Raw genomic sequence first — 19,197 nt, 5'->3', positions numbered from 1 at the left:
AATCTGAAGCTGCTGCTTTCTCAGCACTTCTCTCACACGAACATCGTCACTCCCTCTCTCCCTCTCTCTCTCTCTGATCTTCCGAGTGAAGAAAGATGGCTAGCTTGAAATCTCAGAAAAAGGTTCTGATAATCTGTGGCGATTACATGGAAGATTGCGAGGTAACGCAGCAATTCATAAGAAAATCGTTGTTTTTCTTTTTCTTTTTCCTGGTTTTTCCCATTTCTTTCTGATTTCTGTTTATCAAATTCTTGAACTGGGTTTATTTTTTTCTCTGTTTCTTGTGTGCTTTGCAGGCAATGGTACCCTTTCAGGCATTGCAAGCTTATGGTGTCTCAGTCGATGCCGCCTGCCCTGGAAAGAAAGCTGGTGATATATGCCGGACCGCTGTTCATCAGAGTTCTGGTCATCAGGTTGGAATTGTTATTATTATTTTTTATCTATCAGCCAAAATTGTAGAACTGATCCATTTATTTTTTTCCTTCCATTTTCGATGATTTCTTGAAATATTTGTATTGTCTCTTAAATTAACTTAAATATGTTCTCTAGTTGAATAGTTGTTTTTCCATGAAGGGATTGTTCAGGAGCTTCATTTTTTCCAGTTATAGAATTTGGATCCTAGTTTCGGTTTAGATTCTCATAGCTCCTTTGGTCAACCATGTAAATATATAAGCTGTGAAGGAGTCTGATACTCTGATGTAGCGGAAAGATCTCATGGAATTAAGTTCGTTTTTTTTTCTTTTAAATGAAAGGATTAAGTTCATGTTACTCTCTTCAATTCAATCATCTAGACTATGTTTTTTTTTCTGTAAAAAAAAAAAAAAGTCTAGATGATGCTACATCTAGACTATTGCTACAGAGTATTCGTAGAAGGATTATTTGATGAAAAAGGGTTTCATCTTGAGCTGTGGAATTTATAGGGCTCTGCTAATTTTTTAAAAAAAGAAAAGAAAAAAGAGAGAGGTTTTATGGATGATGGGCTTTTGGGTGTGGCCAATTTGCTGGTATTGAATGAATGGGAAATTCTGCATGAAATTCTGTGGGTTGAAATTCCCCCAAAATTCATCTTAGCACAGTGGCGGTAGGACTTTGGTCCTCTATTTCTCTATGAAACACTATTCTCTTAAAATAGCTATTAAATGAAGGTTACTTCTGCTTATGGACAATTAGAATCATTGCTGACTCATTGAGACTTGATGACTACATAAAAAAAATTGAGAATTTGGGGTTTTAGCAAAGGTGGTTAGATAATTTTTTGTGATCTAAAATTCCAACCAGGGTATCAAGGGACAGGGATGATGCATATTAGTGATTCTTGAATGTCTGGAGTCTCTCTCAAAATTCTTAAATTAGGTAGTCCAACTTTTTACTGCTTTTACTGCTCCTAGGTTTTCTGTTTCTTAATGCTGCCAACGTTTCTACCAACTAGTGACCTGAGGAAATGATAATAATGAAATAAAAGCTGCTTAAATCTTGCATATTTTGTAACCCATTATGACCCTTCCAATGGTATAACTGTTAAAAATTTGAACTCTTAGCATGTACATTTTGCTGTAACATTTGAAATCATAACTTAAAATGAACTGTGTGGCTTATGCTGAAGAAAGAAAGAGTGGGGAGAATATATTTCTGCAGAAAATACATAATTGGGAAAATTTCAAGTCTCCATTATGCAGCTTCGTCTTCCATTCCACTCCCTTTTTTCTGGGGCAATGGTCATCAGTTCTAGATACATTCCATCTAATACTGTATTAAGTATCATGGAGAAAAACCATAAATTTGTGATGCAGGTAGCCATCTGGCACTTTCTGTATTTTCTTGTCGGAAAATTGGCTACTTGGCTTCTTCAGGGAGAAATTATAAGCAGGAGATGTACAAATTACATTATCTTATCTAGTCTTACTCTCCTTAAAAATTTTAATGAATAACAGCTTAATCAATAAGGAAAACAGGTCCTTGGACTTTGAGTGCTGATATAAGCAAACACTCCTTGACCCAATACAAGCAGGGGAAGTAATTAACAGTAACCTTATACACCACAATCACACAGTAGGATGTGGACATCTATACATCTGAGATTTATTTTCATTGAGGAGATATCCTTGCCATGTTCTATGGGATGCTAGACTGCCCTTGCATAGTTGCATGTATTCTAGGATTTAACTATTGTGGTATGTCTTTCTGTATACAAGCTGGGTACTTGTCTCATCTTCGAAATGTACCCTGCAGTTTTAATGAAGATGGATGGAGCAGTGCAGACTTTGATGAGCAATTACACTGCTTGCATTCTATGTTTTGCGATTTTGTTCTCTTATTTGATTCTTAGAAATTGCGTGGATTTCTTTATTTCCATTTCTTTGGCTTCATATTTTCATATATGTTCTGTGGTTGCAGACCTATTCTGAGTCTAGAGGTCATAATTTCACACTTAATGTAACATTTGATGAGATTGACGCAACCAAATATGATGGGCTGGTTCTACCAGGAGGACGGGCTCCAGAATATCTTGCAATGGATGAATCTGTTCTAATTTTAGTGAGCAAATTTTCTGACTCTGGAAAACCAATTGCTTCCATTTGCCATGGGCAACTGATCTTGGCAGCGGCAGGATTAGTGAAAGACCGGAAGTGCACAGCGTACCCTCCTGTGAAGCCAATACTAATAGCTGCTGGTTCTCGTTGGGTAGAACCAGAGACCATGATGGCATGTGTAGTAGATGGTAATCTTATAACTGCGGCAACGTATGAAGGGCATCCTGAGTTTATCAGACTTTTCGTGAAGGCACTTGGAGGCACCATTACTGGCTCAAATAAACGGATTCTGTTCATTTGTGGGGTAAGTTGTAATTTTGTTTGTCAATATCAAACTTTAAAATGCTACTGAGAAAAAGCTTTCCTGAACCACATGCTTGGGATATTTGATAAATCTATCATCATCTGTTAAATATTAGCTGTCAGTGTTTATCAAGTAAGTAATAGTTCTACTTTGCAATTTCATAAATAAGTAGAAACTGCCTAGCTAGATAAAGGGAAAGGGTCACATAAACTGCTGTTGGATGACCCACAATCGCATGTAAACTTTGAATATATCTGATTGAAGCATATGCTTCTATAGTTGTCATTATGTCAAGTTACAGTATTATAGCTGAACTATGCTGTAGCTTCATGTTGCTTTTAGGATACATGTTGGACTTGGACAAAACTTCTTATATTCCAACTTTGATTGGAGCTTTTTGTCGGTGTTTAGATTGACATATTTTGGTTTTAAGTTTGTTTTTGAAGGAACAATATTTAATTTACTAAAAAACAATGTTCAAGTAGGTTTTGGTACTTTGGTAAATGGTTTATATGTGATGCATTTGAATTCAACATTTGAGAGTAATTTATTGTGTTCTTCCATTAATGTTTGCAACAAACGTTGTGTTATGAAAGAGAAATCCATGAAATTATGGCTCCAAAGATTAGGACATATCTTTGTGGATAGAATTAAAAGGTTTGTAAATGACGGAGTTCTTGAGACTCTTGATTTTATTGACTTTGGAACTTACGTGGACTATATTAAGGGTAACAGATCGACAAGCCCAAAAAGGGCGTTAGAAGTACAAAGACTATAGAGATCATAAATACAAATATTTGTGGATCTTTCCCACACCTTTGTCTGAACAAAGAGAAATATTTTATGTCATTTATAGACGATCACACAAAATACACGTATCTCTATCTTCTAGTTCTATTTCATAAGAATGTAGAATTAGATGTTTTTAAGAATTATAAGGTAGAAGTAGAGAAGCAAACTGAAAATGTGATCAAAATTGTACGATCAGACCGAGGTGGAGAGTACTTTGGTAGGTACGTAGAATCGGGACAAAGACTAGGTCCATTTGTTCATTTCCTACACGAGTAAGGTATTATTGCACCATATACCATGCCTGGATCTCTGGGTCAAAATGGCGTTCCTGAAAGAAGGAATTGAACACTCATGAACACGATAAGGAGTGTGATTAGTAACTCTAATCTTTCCATATCCTTGTGGGGTGAAGCTTTGAAGACAACCATGTATATTTTAAATAGGGTTCCATCCAAAGTTGTGCCTAAAAACCTTTTGAGCTTTGGAAAGGATGGGAACCTAGTTTGCATCATACACGTGTCAAGGGCTGCCCTGTTGAGGTAAGGGTATATAACACATTAACACATTGGAAAGAAAATTGGACCTTAAAACAGTTCTTGGATATTCAGAAGGTCCAAAGTGTTCAAATTTTATTACCGTACACACACACACACATATAATATTGTTGAGTCACGCAAATTTTCAAATTTCTAGAAGATGAAACCAATAGTGGGAGTCTACAGGCATGGAGCTTATATTTTGACGAACTTAGTATTCCATTAAATGCTTCCACATTAGAAGGTAAAGGGGGAGGGATCAGAATTTGCCTTTACCTATGACGCTTGGTTCTTTTCCTTTGGTTGAGGAGGAAACTCCTCATGAGGTAGTACCACAGGAAAATCAGGTTGTTGGTGAACCAGTTGTTCATCATGAGGAAAATGTTGACGAACAATTAGGTTTACGAAGATCTACTAGAGTAAGGAATCTGCAATTTCATCCTTCATGCCGTTGAGCCATAACATAGTCTCTTGACTGTTCATGGCCTGTGAAAATGATATCTGAAGAGATATCATCATTTACACAGTGTAGTGATGTATAGCCAGTCAGATGTAGACATCAAGCATATATATATATATCAAAGTATACAGTGTTGGTCTGCAAAGATAAAGACCTCTCAGGTCTGGGGATCATGAGAACCCTGTTACATAAAATATCCGACAGTAAACCATGCAGGATCTCGAAAGATCGAGTCTGATACACACAAGTATGCCTCCATTCCATAAACTAATGAAAAGGATGTTGCATTGGCAGGAATAGGCGTTCAATAGGCCTAGAGCATGAACGAGAGCTTCTCATGCCAGTCACACCCAACAAGAAAATGTGCTCCAACATCAAACATGCTAACACGTCTATTATCCATATTTGTGTCTGCAATCTCTATTCATAGGAACACACAATGCGGCAACTATGCCAACAGAGATCCCAACTCCGTCCCTAGTTGCGAATATTTCGAGGTCATACCTCTGGAGTCTGGACACACAATTGCCTATAAAATATAAATGTGAATTAGTTAAAATAAAAAAATTTATATTTTGAATTTGATGGACACAATATCCAACAACAAAATAAAGTTGAATGGCAGGGACATTATTCATGTAACCGACCACATTTAGTTGGGCAAAGGTATAGTTGAATTGAGTTGTTTCAAAAAAAAGAAAAAAAAAATGGTATTGATCAACCGTCTTGACATATACTAGACTGACAAATTTGGTCTTCTGATACTTCTATTGACATGATCTTTATCCTTGTGTCTGAAAAAAGAAAATTGATTGACTGCTCAACTTTAACTGGTTCTGTTCATAGAACTGAACAAAAATGCTGATTTGAGAAAAGCAGGTCAGTTCTACTATCTTTCATTGACTGCTAAGTTATGGTGAGGTCTTTGTTACACTTCATCAGCCCATTGACCAGAGCACTGAATTTAATTTTATATCCAAGGTATCCAGAATCATTTTTCCCTTTTTCTCATTTATGCAGGATTATATGGAGGATTATGAAGTAATGGTTCCATTTCAGTCTCTTCAAGCCCTTGGATGCCATGTAGATGCAGTATGCCCGAAAAAAGGGGCAGGTGACAAGTGTCCAACGGCTATCCATGATTTTGAAGGTGATCAGACTTATAGTGAGAAGCCAGGCCATGATTTCACCCTGACTGCTAGCTTTGAAGGCTTGGATGCGACGAGCTATGATGCCCTCGTGATCCCTGGAGGCCGAGCGCCTGAATACCTTGCACTGGATGAGAAAGTACTTGCTTTGGTGAAATACTTCGTGGAGGCGGGGAAGCCAGTGGCATCCATATGCCATGGACAGCAGATTTTGTCTGCTGCTGGTGTTCTCAAGGTAGTTTATTTCTCGTTTATGATTCTCTTTTAATGTTATGCTTCTATGGAACTATTGTCTTAAATCATCTCATGGTTTATTTTTGAGTTTGAATGGATGAGTAAATACGTTCTACCAATGGCCTTGGATTGAGATTCTCTATCTGATTTAACAAAGTAACGAATCTTAGTCGTAATTGTCGAACTATTTATTATTACTGTTACTATTGTTATTATTTTGGCGAAGTCCCTTCCAGATTTCCATCATGAGAAGGCAGTTCCATTGGTACTAAATTTTGTGGGCTTAATTGTCCATGTCATTGTCTATTGGCCTGGTAAGTTTAGCTCCATGCAATTTTCCCACATGTAGATATGAATCTTCGAAAACTTGTTCAGAATTCAACTTTGGTGCCCTTGGTTGAACTTAAACATACAATTGTGGGCCATATGATGGGACCCCAAATTAGGTGGTTAATCCACAATGTGTAAAACCCATCCAACGGTGAATCCCCAAGAATTACTTTCCATGTGGCCCAAAAATGGACAGCCATGAGAAGGCTCTTGTGGAGGGTTGGGGAGAAAGGGGGGCAGGGGGGGGGGGCAGTGAAGTGGTGTTTTCCCCTATTAATACTATATTATGTTATATTGTTGGGAATGTGATGTACTATATCTTTAGTTAAAAATCCAACTTTTGTAAGTATTGAGTGTGTTATCCCCTTGGTAGATGAACAATAGTGGCTGTCCCTTCATTACTCAAGACAATTTATGTGGGATTTTGCAAGAGTATAGAACTCTCTGGGCTTTGGAATGTTCTTAAGCTCTACTTGATAGTACTTCACATTTCAATAAAATTGCAATTTTTTTTAAAAAACTTTTCCCTCCGTTTCTTCTTCCAATTTGATTTTCTGTTATTATGAACTCTTCCTACATTCCAGCAAATGCTCCATATTGTGCGTGTAGTTTGTAACATGTTCTATATTTTATTGAATTTCCTGTTAGTCTTAAGTTATTGGATTATAGGATTATTGTAACTTGCAACTGTGGATAATTTCACCTGTATCAGGACATCATGGTGCCATGGTGTTTCTATCCACTAGTTATTTGTTTTCGTGTTTTTTATATAATCATTTCCTGTCTTTGGTCTAGAAGTTGTAATTTATGCTTATGTGCTTACTCAAACACACTGATTTACATCTCTTGTTATGCTAATAGGGGAAGAAATGCACTGCTTACCCTGCTGTGAAGCTCAATGTAGTCTTGGGAGGAGGAACATGGTTAGAGCCAAATCCAATAGACCGTTGCTTCACTGATGGAAATTTAGTGACAGGAGCTGCATGGCCTGGGCATCCTGAGTTCATCTCTCAGTTCATGGTATTGCTTGGCGTAACTGTATCTTTCTAGTAGTATCATAAAGAGTCTAATTTGTAGTCATGTACCGTGACAACTTTAAGACATGTCTCTGTAAAATTTTCATCGGTCTTTGAGAGGATAAACTGTTAATGTCACGGTGTTGTCCTGAACTATGTTTTTTGAGTGTTGCTATTTTGGTTGGGGCATCAAAGCTATGTAGGACCACATTTGTAGCTTTATAGTTCATGTATTCCAATTTCTGTGTATCATCTCATTTTGATTATCCTTAAATTTTTTTGCACCAACTTGATGATCAACCTCTCCCACTAGCCACCTTGATGATAGACTTGTTCTGCAACCCCATCTCTCCACCACTATAAACCCTCTCTCTCCCTTCTCTAATGGTTGAGATACAGAGGGGAATCCTAGCGTATAAGATTTCATTGCATCTTGCTACACATCATTTTTATCATTAGGGTAGGTTTCAATGGCCTGAGCTTGTCTGCTCAGTGCTACCCATATCAGGTTATTTCCACCAAAGACATCATATGACCCCAACAGAGAGACTTCAATATTGACTTTTAAACTGTAGTACAACTTAATGGAAACTGATCTTCATCAGATAATTTCTCCAACCGGCCATTGGCTATTGTCAAGTGGACTTTAGCCTACTAAGTCGGAATGTTCAGATTAATGCGAGAGCTAAGTCATAACTCTCTGACTACAATGGAATCAATTCAGATTTTGATTGAATAACTTTTCATGGAAAGCAGAGTCAGATAAGGGAGCATAATTCAGTGCAAGTCCTGCTTTTCATAGGGGTGGTAGTGGTTTGGAACCTTTTTGTCAAAGAAAGGGGGAAAACAACCCAACCAGTTAACTTGAAAATCTGGAGAAAATTGTGTACAGATAAGATAAGCAAGTTCAATTCTGGCTCAATGTAGGCCAGTTTCATCAAGGAGATGAAAGTAGATAGACAGGTTTAGGTGTTGGGCTTGAGGATGGATAGAAGAGAGAGCACCTGCAGGTATAGATCTGCTCAAACCTAAACATCCAAATGTTCCTCGAGGGAATTGTGAAGGAACTTTGGGTGGACATGTCCCAGAATTCCCTAGTTCTTTTCTTGCTTTCACCAAAGCTGAGTTTGGTATGCATTCCTGGAATTCATTCTAAGATGCTATAAATGGTTGTTTTAATCATCTTAGAATGCATTATCGACCTAGAATACACACCAAACGCAGCCCAAGTGTTCCACTTAATAGAATTTGTAAAATTTTCCATTCTCATTTTTTATTTAATTTTCAGCATATTATTTAATGTCTACTCCACTTCTATCTTCCACTCAATGTTGTTATACGGGTTCTCTTGAATTTTGAAAACAAAAATCTTCTATGAATTGCAAGAGCTCTTCCAAACTTCAACTAGTTGATTGGTATTCTTACTGCTGCTCACCAAAAAGTTTCAAGAAGTTCATTTTAGGCATCAATTGATTCCACAGTATACTCATGAATACAAATAGGCTAACAATTCTATAACATAATAAAAATCTCAATTAATGTCCACCCAAAATGGAGGGAAATCAGGAATTTGATCAACATATACACCCCAGTTCTCCAATCCATCAATTTTGCTGAAAATCCACTTAGCTGCTGTATTATTCTCCTGGTAGATGAGAATAATGTTGTTGACTATTTTCTTCATTGACCTTCCTCCGTCCAATACTTTTCTTGTAAAAGAAGAGAAAGACCTATCTCCAGTGAACCAAATGCTGTCCTGTATGAGTACATCATCATCTTCTAGCTCCACCCAATAAACCTCATCATTATTAGAGGAGTTGCTCAGATTCAACTTGAAAAATCTGAAACTATTCATCCGTTCACTCATTCGCATAACAATGATTTGCCCCTCGCACTCCAAAATGTTACTTTATATGTCAACATTTCCAAATCTCCGGTACTCTCTCCATGAAAGAGTTAACAAATAAATAACAAGCATCCCTGCGTAGGCATCAAAGCAGTACAAAAAACCACCAAGAATTAAGAAACCAACCACACATTTCATATATCTAACCCCAGGAGTTGGTGTATACTTGAACCACTTCCATGATGTTCCATCATCTCCACTTTTACCTCTGTCAGGTTGATTACAAAGAAATTTGGAGAAACAGAGCCCTCATTTAAAGAGAAGTTCGTACCATCATCAAATGCAGCAAAGGCCACATGGCTAAGAGCACCATTGCTGATAGAGAATGTTCCAGCTAGCAGATACACATAAGGCAGTTTTGGCAACTCAATTCTAACATTAGTAAGAGGGTTGAGTAACAATGGGGAATAGGCCTTACTTTTCATTCCTCTTGGTGTTTCTCTCACTTCATTATTCACTCCAATTGTCCTAAGTAGAAGCAACCATCCTTCTTTTGAGTAAATGACACAGGCTCGACGGAGATCTGGGAGGTTAATGATATATTTCTTCTTGTACCAGGGATCTATAAACTCTTGTATAGTGCTATCCAAACCACTATAAGCCATGATCCATGGCAATGAGAACTTGGTGGTGTTTATGTTGGAGTCAATTGGAGATGCAAACCACCAATTCTTACAGAGAGCAGCAACATACAAGTTTTGAACAAAATTTAGCCTTATTTAGGCTTTTCTCTAATTAACATTAAAAGGTGATCTGGGAGTGTGGACCAAGTCTCTTCCTCTTTCCCCACCGTTTTACACAGGATGATACCTTCTACCAAGAGGTAAGAAAAAAGAACTTCAGCAGCTAAAATATAAATAAGTTCCAATCCTCTACCAATTAATAGTGATTATAACAACAGAACTTGCTTGAATTCAAATAAGAAAGATTGCAGCAAAGTAATAAAGAAGTAGCACAACTCACTAATTTCTCCAAAATGAGATTATGAGTTTGTGACAACTGATTTCAGATTAGCTAACATGTATTAATGCGGATTCGGGTTAAAAAACCCGGCTCGGATAGCTTACAGGTCCACTCAAAATATTTTAAGTTTTATAAGAACATTAATGGAGTTACCAATATTTGAAATGCGGAGGCCCTTACCATTGCCGACGTGAAACTGATCCGAACACCTTGTAGGTGTCATAGGACTATAAGGACTGAATATTAGGGGTAACATGGTGAGTCACACCTGTGTTCGGGTACCAAGTGAGGGTCGAAGAGGGGTGATAGGAAGGCTGGTAAGGGGGAATGGGAAGTAAGGGTGGAACATAAAATAAGAGGACCGGCAGAGTCGAGGGAGAAGAGCATAGAACATAGGGAGAAAATAAGAGGAGACGAACCACGTGACAGGGATCGATCAGAGAAGAACAAGAACGACCAGGTAAACTCAATGTAATTTCATTCCAATTACGACATGGTTAATAAGAAGGGTATCTCATGCCCAAAACCCTAATTATGTAAAGCAGAAAACGGCCAAGATACGTCTAAGCACCAAAATTTTGGTTCAGACTCTGAGCCGACTCGATCCGATTCTGGCTATGCTGACTTGATATGATGTCAAGTGCGAGTCAGTCGATGTGGAGTCGTTGGCTTGTGTCCAGGGTTCGTAATCTTGGATCGGATCGGTTGATTTTATCTGGATTGGATTGGTATTGGTCGAGACCGATCTGATACATCTGTATAGACAAAGGTAAAGGAGTAAAAAAAATAAAAAACATAGGCAAAAGTGTCATATTTGGCCCAGGTAAACAGGTACGGTTCCATTATGGTACAGTCGCTTGTAATCAGTTCACGCGGTTCAGTAAGGTGTGGGATGACCCAATCTAATCCGATTTTTTGCCTTGAAATTTTGAAACATAATATCTTTTACACTGTCAGACAAATTAAGTGATCCAAGTGTTGTTTTAAACATCTTTTCGAGTACTTTGAAATGGCCTAAAATTAGGAAACAACTAGGACAAAAATAAGTTGGAAATTTTATTCGAAAGTGGATTCTATAAGGCCAAAATTTGATTATTGTGTAAAATGATAGTGAAATTATATATTTTCAAATCATTTTTAAATATAAGATTTTTTTTATGATGAAATATATCTAATCATGACGTATGGATTGATTTTCAGGTTGTTTGCCCTCTTCTACGAAGTAATTACTGATTTTCCAACAGATTTTTTTAAAAGGTTCCTGAAAATGTGTTGAATGTAAATCAAAGAATAAACAGAACATCTAAAACCAAATTTTAGGTTCTGTATAATATCGTTTAAAAGTATCTATTCATCATTACTGTGTACACCTCCAACAGAATATTTAGATGCATGCCTCTTCATGAAATAATAATGGGTTGTGCTACAACCCAATAGAATCATTATTCAGATGCCTCTTCATGAAATGATAATGGATTGTGCCACAACCCAACAGAATTCAAGGGTCACAAGGCTTGATTGCATAAAAACAGAATGGCGCATGATTAAATGGCTTTGGGGTGTGAAAGAGTAAGATATAGTATTTGTTGTGCTCTTGAATGTGTTGCTTAATTGTTAATCAGCTTTTTCTTTTTCCAGACTGCAATAGCATTAAGGTCTAATCAAACACATCAGCCATATTTCATAATAATTCATCACAAGATGCTTTCCTCTCTCAATCCAAATGTATGTTGTTAGAATATAAGAAAAGATCGAATTCTCATGATGGAATTAATTCAAATGACAGAAATAAGATATTGGAGGAAATCAATCATGAAAATTTATTTGGTAAGTGTTATTTATTTCCTTTAATCTTTTTACGTTTTGGATCATATTTTAATGCTCTTTTTTCAATATGATTTTTTATAAACGTTCTAGTTTGATATCGCATGATGATAACCTTGACTCCAATTTTTTTTGTAGATTCGTCTTTTGATGTTAGTTTCTAAATATAGATTCTTTAAAACTTCATTTTTCAATGAACTTGGACTTTTGCTAATAATCATCAAGATTGTAACATATTCCTAGTATGTGCTAGCTAAAGGGGTGGCCTTCATATTAATTTGTGCTTTTGAATATCGATGTAACTAACTACAAGTTTCCACTCCCCCATATGTCTAATGGTGGTGATTCTAAGACTCTTACTAGGTCTTTTATTCATGGTTCTGAATGGAATGTTCCCTTACTTAGCTCATATCCACCTACCGTTGTTGTTCATTCAATTATGTTGATTCCTATCTCTCTTGCTAATGACTGGTGTTGGTGTATTCTTACAAAGGATGGAAAATTCACTGTTAAGTTGACCACTAAATTCTCATTGTCACATAGATATGTGGCTATTTCAAGACAGAAATATTCTTGGTGGTGTTATCTTTGAATACTTCTTATAAGAGAAGGGACTTACCTGCTACTCTCGTGTGGGGTTGGACAAGAAGAGGAACAAGAAGACGACGACGACAGAGGACGATTGTTGCAGTGGCTAGGCAGAGAGTTTGTTGTGAAATGACAGAAATACCATTTAAATATCAAATTAGAATACTTTTTTTGGCATGTTTTAAATGAAGGAATTCCACATTGGATACAAATGGATCCAATTTTGTGTTTTGTGTGAATCTAATGTGGAATCCTATTGGTACCTTTTTCTATCATGTGAATGGGTCAGTAGATTTGGGTTGCGGGCCCTTTGGGATTGAGAACAGAATTCCTTTCTGCTTATTCTTTGGATAATCTCTGCATATCTTTTGACTCCCAAGCATTTAGATAAACAATCTCTTAATTTATTGGTTTTTTTGTGTGTTAGTTATCACTTGTTATTTTATCTGGAGTCTTAGGAACTTCATGGAGTTGCTAAACCTGATCCTCATTGGGTCCTTCATAATGTCTCTAAATGGGTGTCAGATTTTAATATACATCCGCCATCCCTATTCTCCCTGGTGATGTACCTATTGTATATTATATTTACCCTCTCTTGGAATGCAAAATTTCTTATACTACATTTTCCTGTTTTGATTTGCGCAGGATCTAATGACCCAGTTTTAAAAAGATATTTGGTAGATGGAAGCATAATTTTGGTGGCTGCAGGTTTTTTGGGTACCAGTCAGAAAATGGAGGCCACAGTGGCAAGCATAGAGAAAGGTCTGGGTCATGCCTCTTTATTGGGTATAGATCTCAAAGAAGTATAGTATGCCAGTAAGAAGGTGGATCGTTTGCTCCTAGCACCGACTTCAAGTCTTCAACTCCTTGGCCTTGGCCTCTTTTTCCCATTTCAATCCAAATCACAACTAATTCAACTGGAATTTAGTTTAAATCTTTGACTTACCCTAACCTTATTATTATCTCACAATTTTTTGGGCTGATACACACATGAAGAAACAATATAACTTTGACTTCTTTGGAGACCATGTATCTATGACTTCTTAGTTTATAAATTCTGGTTCTTAATTATAAAAAAGAAAAAAAAAGTTTCCACACCAGAGGGTAGAAGTATAACTCAACAATTATCCATTAGCAAAGTACACTTAGTTCTATTTTCAATGCATAAGATGCCTATGAACAGGGTTCAAAATATTTAAGCACAAATAAATTATTATTTAAATAAACAAATACTAGTTCAAAATTTCAATCAATTTCATTTTTTAGTTAGATAAATCGTTTAACCAAGACCACTTGAAAACAAAAAGGAAATTTTGACCGTGCTTCGAAATCCTTAAGATTGAAATTCAGAATATAAAAGTTAGGGATTGATGGAGTGTGCGTGTTGGTGCTTATGTCATCTAAAATCAGAGAAACTTTGCATCGATGGTTCTTTGTGCAACTATTATCAATTTCAAAATTTTCAGAAATGTCTCTGTAAAATTTTCGTCGGTCTTTGAAAGGATAAACTTTTTATGTCTCGGTGTTATCCTAACTATGCTTTTTGAGTGTTGCTAGTTTGGTTGGGGGCATCAAAACTATGTAGGACCACATTTGTAGTTCATAAATTACAATTGTTGTGTATCATTTCATTTTGAACAAATGAAATACTTCTACATGTATTATCCTGAATTTTTTTTGCATCAACTTGGTGATTAATCTCCCCCACCAACCACCTTGATGTTAAACGTGTTCTGCAACCCCATCGCCTCACCTCTCTTGTCTAATGGTTGAGATATAGAGGGGGATCCTTATGAATAAGATTTCACTGCATCTTTCTGTCGCCCCGCCAATACTGTAGAGGATCTTAATTCCTTGCTACACATCATTTTTATCATTAGGGTAGGTTTTAATGGCCTGAACCTGACTGCTCAGTGCTACCCATATCAGGTTATTTCCACCATATGACCCCAACAGAGAGACAACAATATTGATCTTTAGACTGTAGTACAACTTAATGGAAATTGATATGGTTACTAGAGGACAAGAACGAACAGGTAAACTCAATGTAATTTCATTCCAAATCTGTAAATATGATATGGTTACTAGAGGAAGAAATAAGAAGTATACCTCTTGCACAAAACCCTAATTCTGTAAAGTAGAAAACAGCCAAGATTTTGGTCGACTCGATCCGACTCTGGCTAAGCTGAATTGACTTGATGTCAAGCACGAGTTGGTTAGCTTGTGTCCAAGGTCTGTAATCTTGGATCGGATTGGCCAATTTTGGTTGATAGTGATACTGAGATCAATTTAATCCATCCGCAAGGGTAAAAATGTTAAAAAAATGGATTTTTTGTTTTAAAAAAAAAATAGAGGTAAAAGTGTCATATTTGACCCGAGTTTGGGTGATCCTGATCCAATCCGGTGATCTAATCCCAATACCAAGATTAGGAACCATGCTTGTGTTAGCCTAACGTAACTGGTACAGTTCCATTGTGGTACGGCCACACGTAATCAGTTCACGCGGTTCATTAGGGTGTGGGATGACCCGGTCTGATCCGAAATTTTTTGTTTTTGTTTTTATTTTTTTATTTTTGTCTTGAAAATTCTGAAAAATAATATCTTTTACACTGTAAGACAATTTAATTGATCCAAACGTTGTTTTAAACCTCTTTTCGAGCACTTTGAAATGACGTAAAATTAGGAAACAACTTGAACAAAATTAAGTTGGAAATTTTATTAGAAAGTGGATCCTACAAGGCAAACAATTGAATATTTTGTTATATGACAGTGAAATTAGATAATTTTAAATTAATTTTTAAATATAAGATTTTTTTTAATATATCTAATCATGAGGTGTGGATTGATTTTGAAGGTTGTTTTCTGGCCTTCTAAGAAGTAATTAGTTATTTTTCAACAAATTTTTTTTTTTAAGTTTCCTAAAAATATATAAATTAAAGATTAAATAAAACATCCAAAACTAAATTTTAGGCTCTGTATATTGTCTGAAGGCATCTATTCATCATTACTGTGCACATCTCGAACAGAATTATTTAGATGTTTCTTCATGAAATAATAATGGGTTGTACTACAACCTAACAGAATCATTATTCAGATGCCTCTTCATGAAATGATAATGGGTTGTGCCACAACCCAACAGTATTCAAGGGTCACAAGACTTGATTGCATAAAAACAGAATGCGGCATGACTAAATGGCTTTGGGGTGTGAAAGAGTAAGATACAGTATTTGTTGTGCTGTTGAATGTATTGTCTAATTGTTAATCAGCCTTTTCTTTTTCCTTACTGCAATAGCATTAAGGTCTAATCAGACATCGGCCATATTTAATAACAATTCATCATAAACTGCTTTCCTATTTCAATCCAAATGTATGTTAATAGAATAATGGAAAAGAATTCTCATGATGAATTCAAATGACAGCAATAAGATATTGGAGGAAATCAATCATGAAAATTTATTTGGTAAGTATTATTTAATTTTAAGTTTACATATATATTTTTTAATCTTATTGTGTTTTGGGTTGTATTTTAATGTTCATTTTCGGATATGGATTTTTACAAACATTCTAATTTGATATCATATGATGGTAACCTTGACTTCATTTTTTTTGTGGGTTCGTCTTTAATGTTTGGTTTTGAATATAGATTCTTTAAAACCCCATTCTTTAATGAACTTGGACTTTTGTTAATATTCATCATGATTTTAATATATTCATAGTATGTCACAGCTCAAGGGGTGACCTTCATATTTTTAACTAATCATAAATTGTTCTTTTGAATAGTAACATAATAGTTAACTACAAGTTTCCACTCTCCCAGGGTAGAAGCAGTAGAACTCAACAACCTCTGAAAGGAAACAATTGACCAAGAGTAGGTGTACTTCTTCCGATTACACAAACAAGAAGAATGGGTGGTCTTCTTACACTTTTCAATGCATAAGATGCCTATTATTAGGTTTCAAAAAATGTAAGTATAAATAAATTATTATTTCAATAAATAAACACTTGTTCAAACTTGCAACCAATTTCATTTTTTTACCTAGATAAATCATTTAACTTAAACCACTTGAATACAGAAGGTAAATTTTAATCATCTTACGAAATCTTAATGTTAAAATCGAAAGTATAAAAGTTAGAGATTGATGAAGTGTGCATGTTGGTGTTTATGTCATCTAAACTCAGAACTTTCACTTTTCTCACGAACCTGACATATGATTGCGTACTGGAATCATAAGGTAGTTATCAGCCATTGTTCATCGTACAAGTTGTACAACTATGATCAATGTCAACTCGAAGTATACTCGAAAATGCGGAAATTTTGCTAAGAGCTCTTGTCCTTCAATACTCCATCATCCATTTGATGTTATTGTGATGAGTTTTATAGTTCTAATTGATGTATGCACCAAACACCTAGTGTGATACTTTCTATCACCAAGTATTAGAGCAAAATGGAGAGCCAACCCACACAGGTACTCTCATATGTTCACATGGAAAAGTGCTAGTTTTTGTCGATTGAATATTTGTTTCCACGACTAAGGTTTTATTCTATATCAGTTATTTTACCAAAAATAAAATAAAATCATACCATGGTTTTGGTTGAAATTAATTGGTCTCAATCAATTTAAGGGTCGCATAATTATCAATCATTTAGTTAGTTGGGCCTCATAGGCATGTTGATTATCGATCATAATTGAATTCATGTTAATCAATTTATAATCTGGTTGTAAAAAGTGTTACCAAAAAAAAAATTGGTTGTAGGAAGGCTAAATGGTATAAAACGGGCTATCCTCGAGCCGTAAATGGGCTATTGGCCTATAAACAGATGGTTCAAGCTATAAACGAGTTAATCCGGGTTTAATATGGAGTGGTGGTGCCAATCGAGGATCCTGATTACAACCGAACATTAAAACGACCATAACCCGGTACTGGCCCATTAACTATTGGGATAGATCCTGTCAGGTTTACCGTGCTGTCTAGAATTTTACAATGCTAGTTTTCTCCATTGAAACATGCAGGAGGCTTTTGAGTTATTACATGAGGAATGGTCAACTTAAGAACAGACCCAAAAGTATGAGATTCCCCTACTTGGAGAAGAAGGGGATGTGGGAGGAATAATTATCACCTCCAATTTGCGGGCACTTTCAATTTCTTCAATTCCTCCAATTCCTCTAATAAGGGGAGAGGATTCCACCTTAGGCAGTGTTTTCGGACAAGGGGTAGGGTGGTCATTTTCATCCCCATATGAGGAATTGGAGGGGGCAGTGAATTGGTGGGGATAACGATTCTGTGGGAGGCCACCGATAATGATGTCGACTATTATCACACACCAAGGGTTTTAAAACGTGGAATCAGAGATGGAATTGGTGAGTGTCGATTCCGATCCAGAACGAAATTGGCTGGAATCAATCACCCAGTGTGGTGCAGTACAGGGTTGAGAGGTCGACATCTGGCAGGTGCGACATCCAACAGTCCAAGGTCGATTGAGTCAGCTTTTTTTTTTCTCCTTTCATCTCAAGCTCGGCATCATTGGATGTCACGCTGCCATGTGTCGAGCTCTCAACCCTGAACTGCATCACACTACATTTTTAGGGAATTGGAGAAGATTTTAATTGAATATTTTGTAAACTGGTGATGAAATTAAATCATTTTCAAACCATTTTGAAATATAAGGTATTTTTTTAAATAAAGTATATCTAATCATAAGGTATGGACTGATTTTCAGGGATGGAATTTTGCTGTTACACTTGTAATAGGGATGCTACTGCTACAAGGCTGGTAGCTAAGGAAATAGGTGGATTTCAGTCTTTCATTGGGGGGTGGGGCAATCATTTCACCCCCACTATGTCTAGACATGGTTGATCATAAGCTATAAATCGGCAGGCCAATCCAAGGCCAACACGTGGTATGCCCAGCCGACCACCTTGGCCGAACCTTGATAGAAAGTGACCAAAGGACGGGAATCAGCCCCCATAAGGGTCGGACTTGCATGCCTCTAAAACAGACCGGGTGTTATAAGAACAACCATCAAGAATGAACCATCACCACCCACCAGGACATGATCATCCATGACAGGACGTCACCAAAGCCCGAGCCTAAAGAACGGCATGGGATAGAAGAGATGAGGTCCGAACCGACCATCCATAAAGCCAACTTCACCAACCACCTCCTACACATCCTAGGAAAGATGCGTAATGGCTCCACGAATAATGTGCCACGTCTTCGATAGCCAAGGTGGAACACACAAAGGGTCTTATCAACATGACCTATAAGGGCGCCACGTCGCCTTAGATCACACCTAGGATTCCTCTCTAGCTAGGATTCCTCTCCAACGAGGACACTCCCTTCTTCGCCGGAACTCACTCTCCCCAACGTCTATAAATGCTTTGATATATCTAAATTCATTTTTACTTATCTGTTGTTAAGAGAGCTGACTTAGGCATCAGAGTGTCCAACATCGGCCCAATCCAATCACTCTTGTGCTAGTTGCTTTCTGTGCAAGACCAACCTGAGGAGGTTTAACCGACCCGAGGTTAACAATCAGTTTTTGATGCAAAGGTAGTACGCTCTC

At 36.7% G+C, this 19,197-nt stretch overlaps 1 protein-coding gene across 1 annotated transcript; it reads left to right on the top strand.

Moving 5' to 3' along the window:
- On the top strand, positions 1-7,614 carry LOC122645945 (protein DJ-1 homolog D). Its single transcript, XM_043839368.1, has 5 exons — positions 1-161; positions 297-413; positions 2,395-2,835; positions 5,644-6,006; positions 7,197-7,614. The coding sequence occupies exons 1-5, from the start codon at positions 96-98 to the stop codon at positions 7,383-7,385; spliced, it is 1,176 nt and encodes a 391-aa protein (XP_043695303.1). The 5' UTR covers positions 1-95; the 3' UTR covers positions 7,386-7,614.
- The last annotated feature ends 11,583 nt before the right edge of the window (positions 7,615-19,197 follow it).

This window comes from Telopea speciosissima, chromosome 11, assembly GCF_018873765.1.
Source record: "Telopea speciosissima isolate NSW1024214 ecotype Mountain lineage chromosome 11, Tspe_v1, whole genome shotgun sequence".
Lineage (NCBI taxonomy): Eukaryota > Viridiplantae > Streptophyta > Magnoliopsida > Proteales > Proteaceae > Telopea > Telopea speciosissima.
The sequence above is the reverse complement of the archived record's forward strand: the minus strand, read 5'-3'. Positions and strand labels throughout refer to the sequence as shown.

Excerpts from the sequence above, each read along its gene's own strand:
- LOC122645945 (XM_043839368.1), top strand. The coding sequence starts at position 96 with ATGGCTAGCTTGAAATCTCAGAAAAAGGTTCTGATAATCTGTGGCGAT. Across the intron at positions 162-296 it reads ATTACATGGAAGATTGCGAG|GCAATGGTACCCTTTCAGGC; the intron begins GTAACGCAGCAA and ends TGTGCTTTGCAG. Across the intron at positions 2,836-5,643 it reads GGATTCTGTTCATTTGTGGG|GATTATATGGAGGATTATGA; the intron begins GTAAGTTGTAAT and ends TCATTTATGCAG.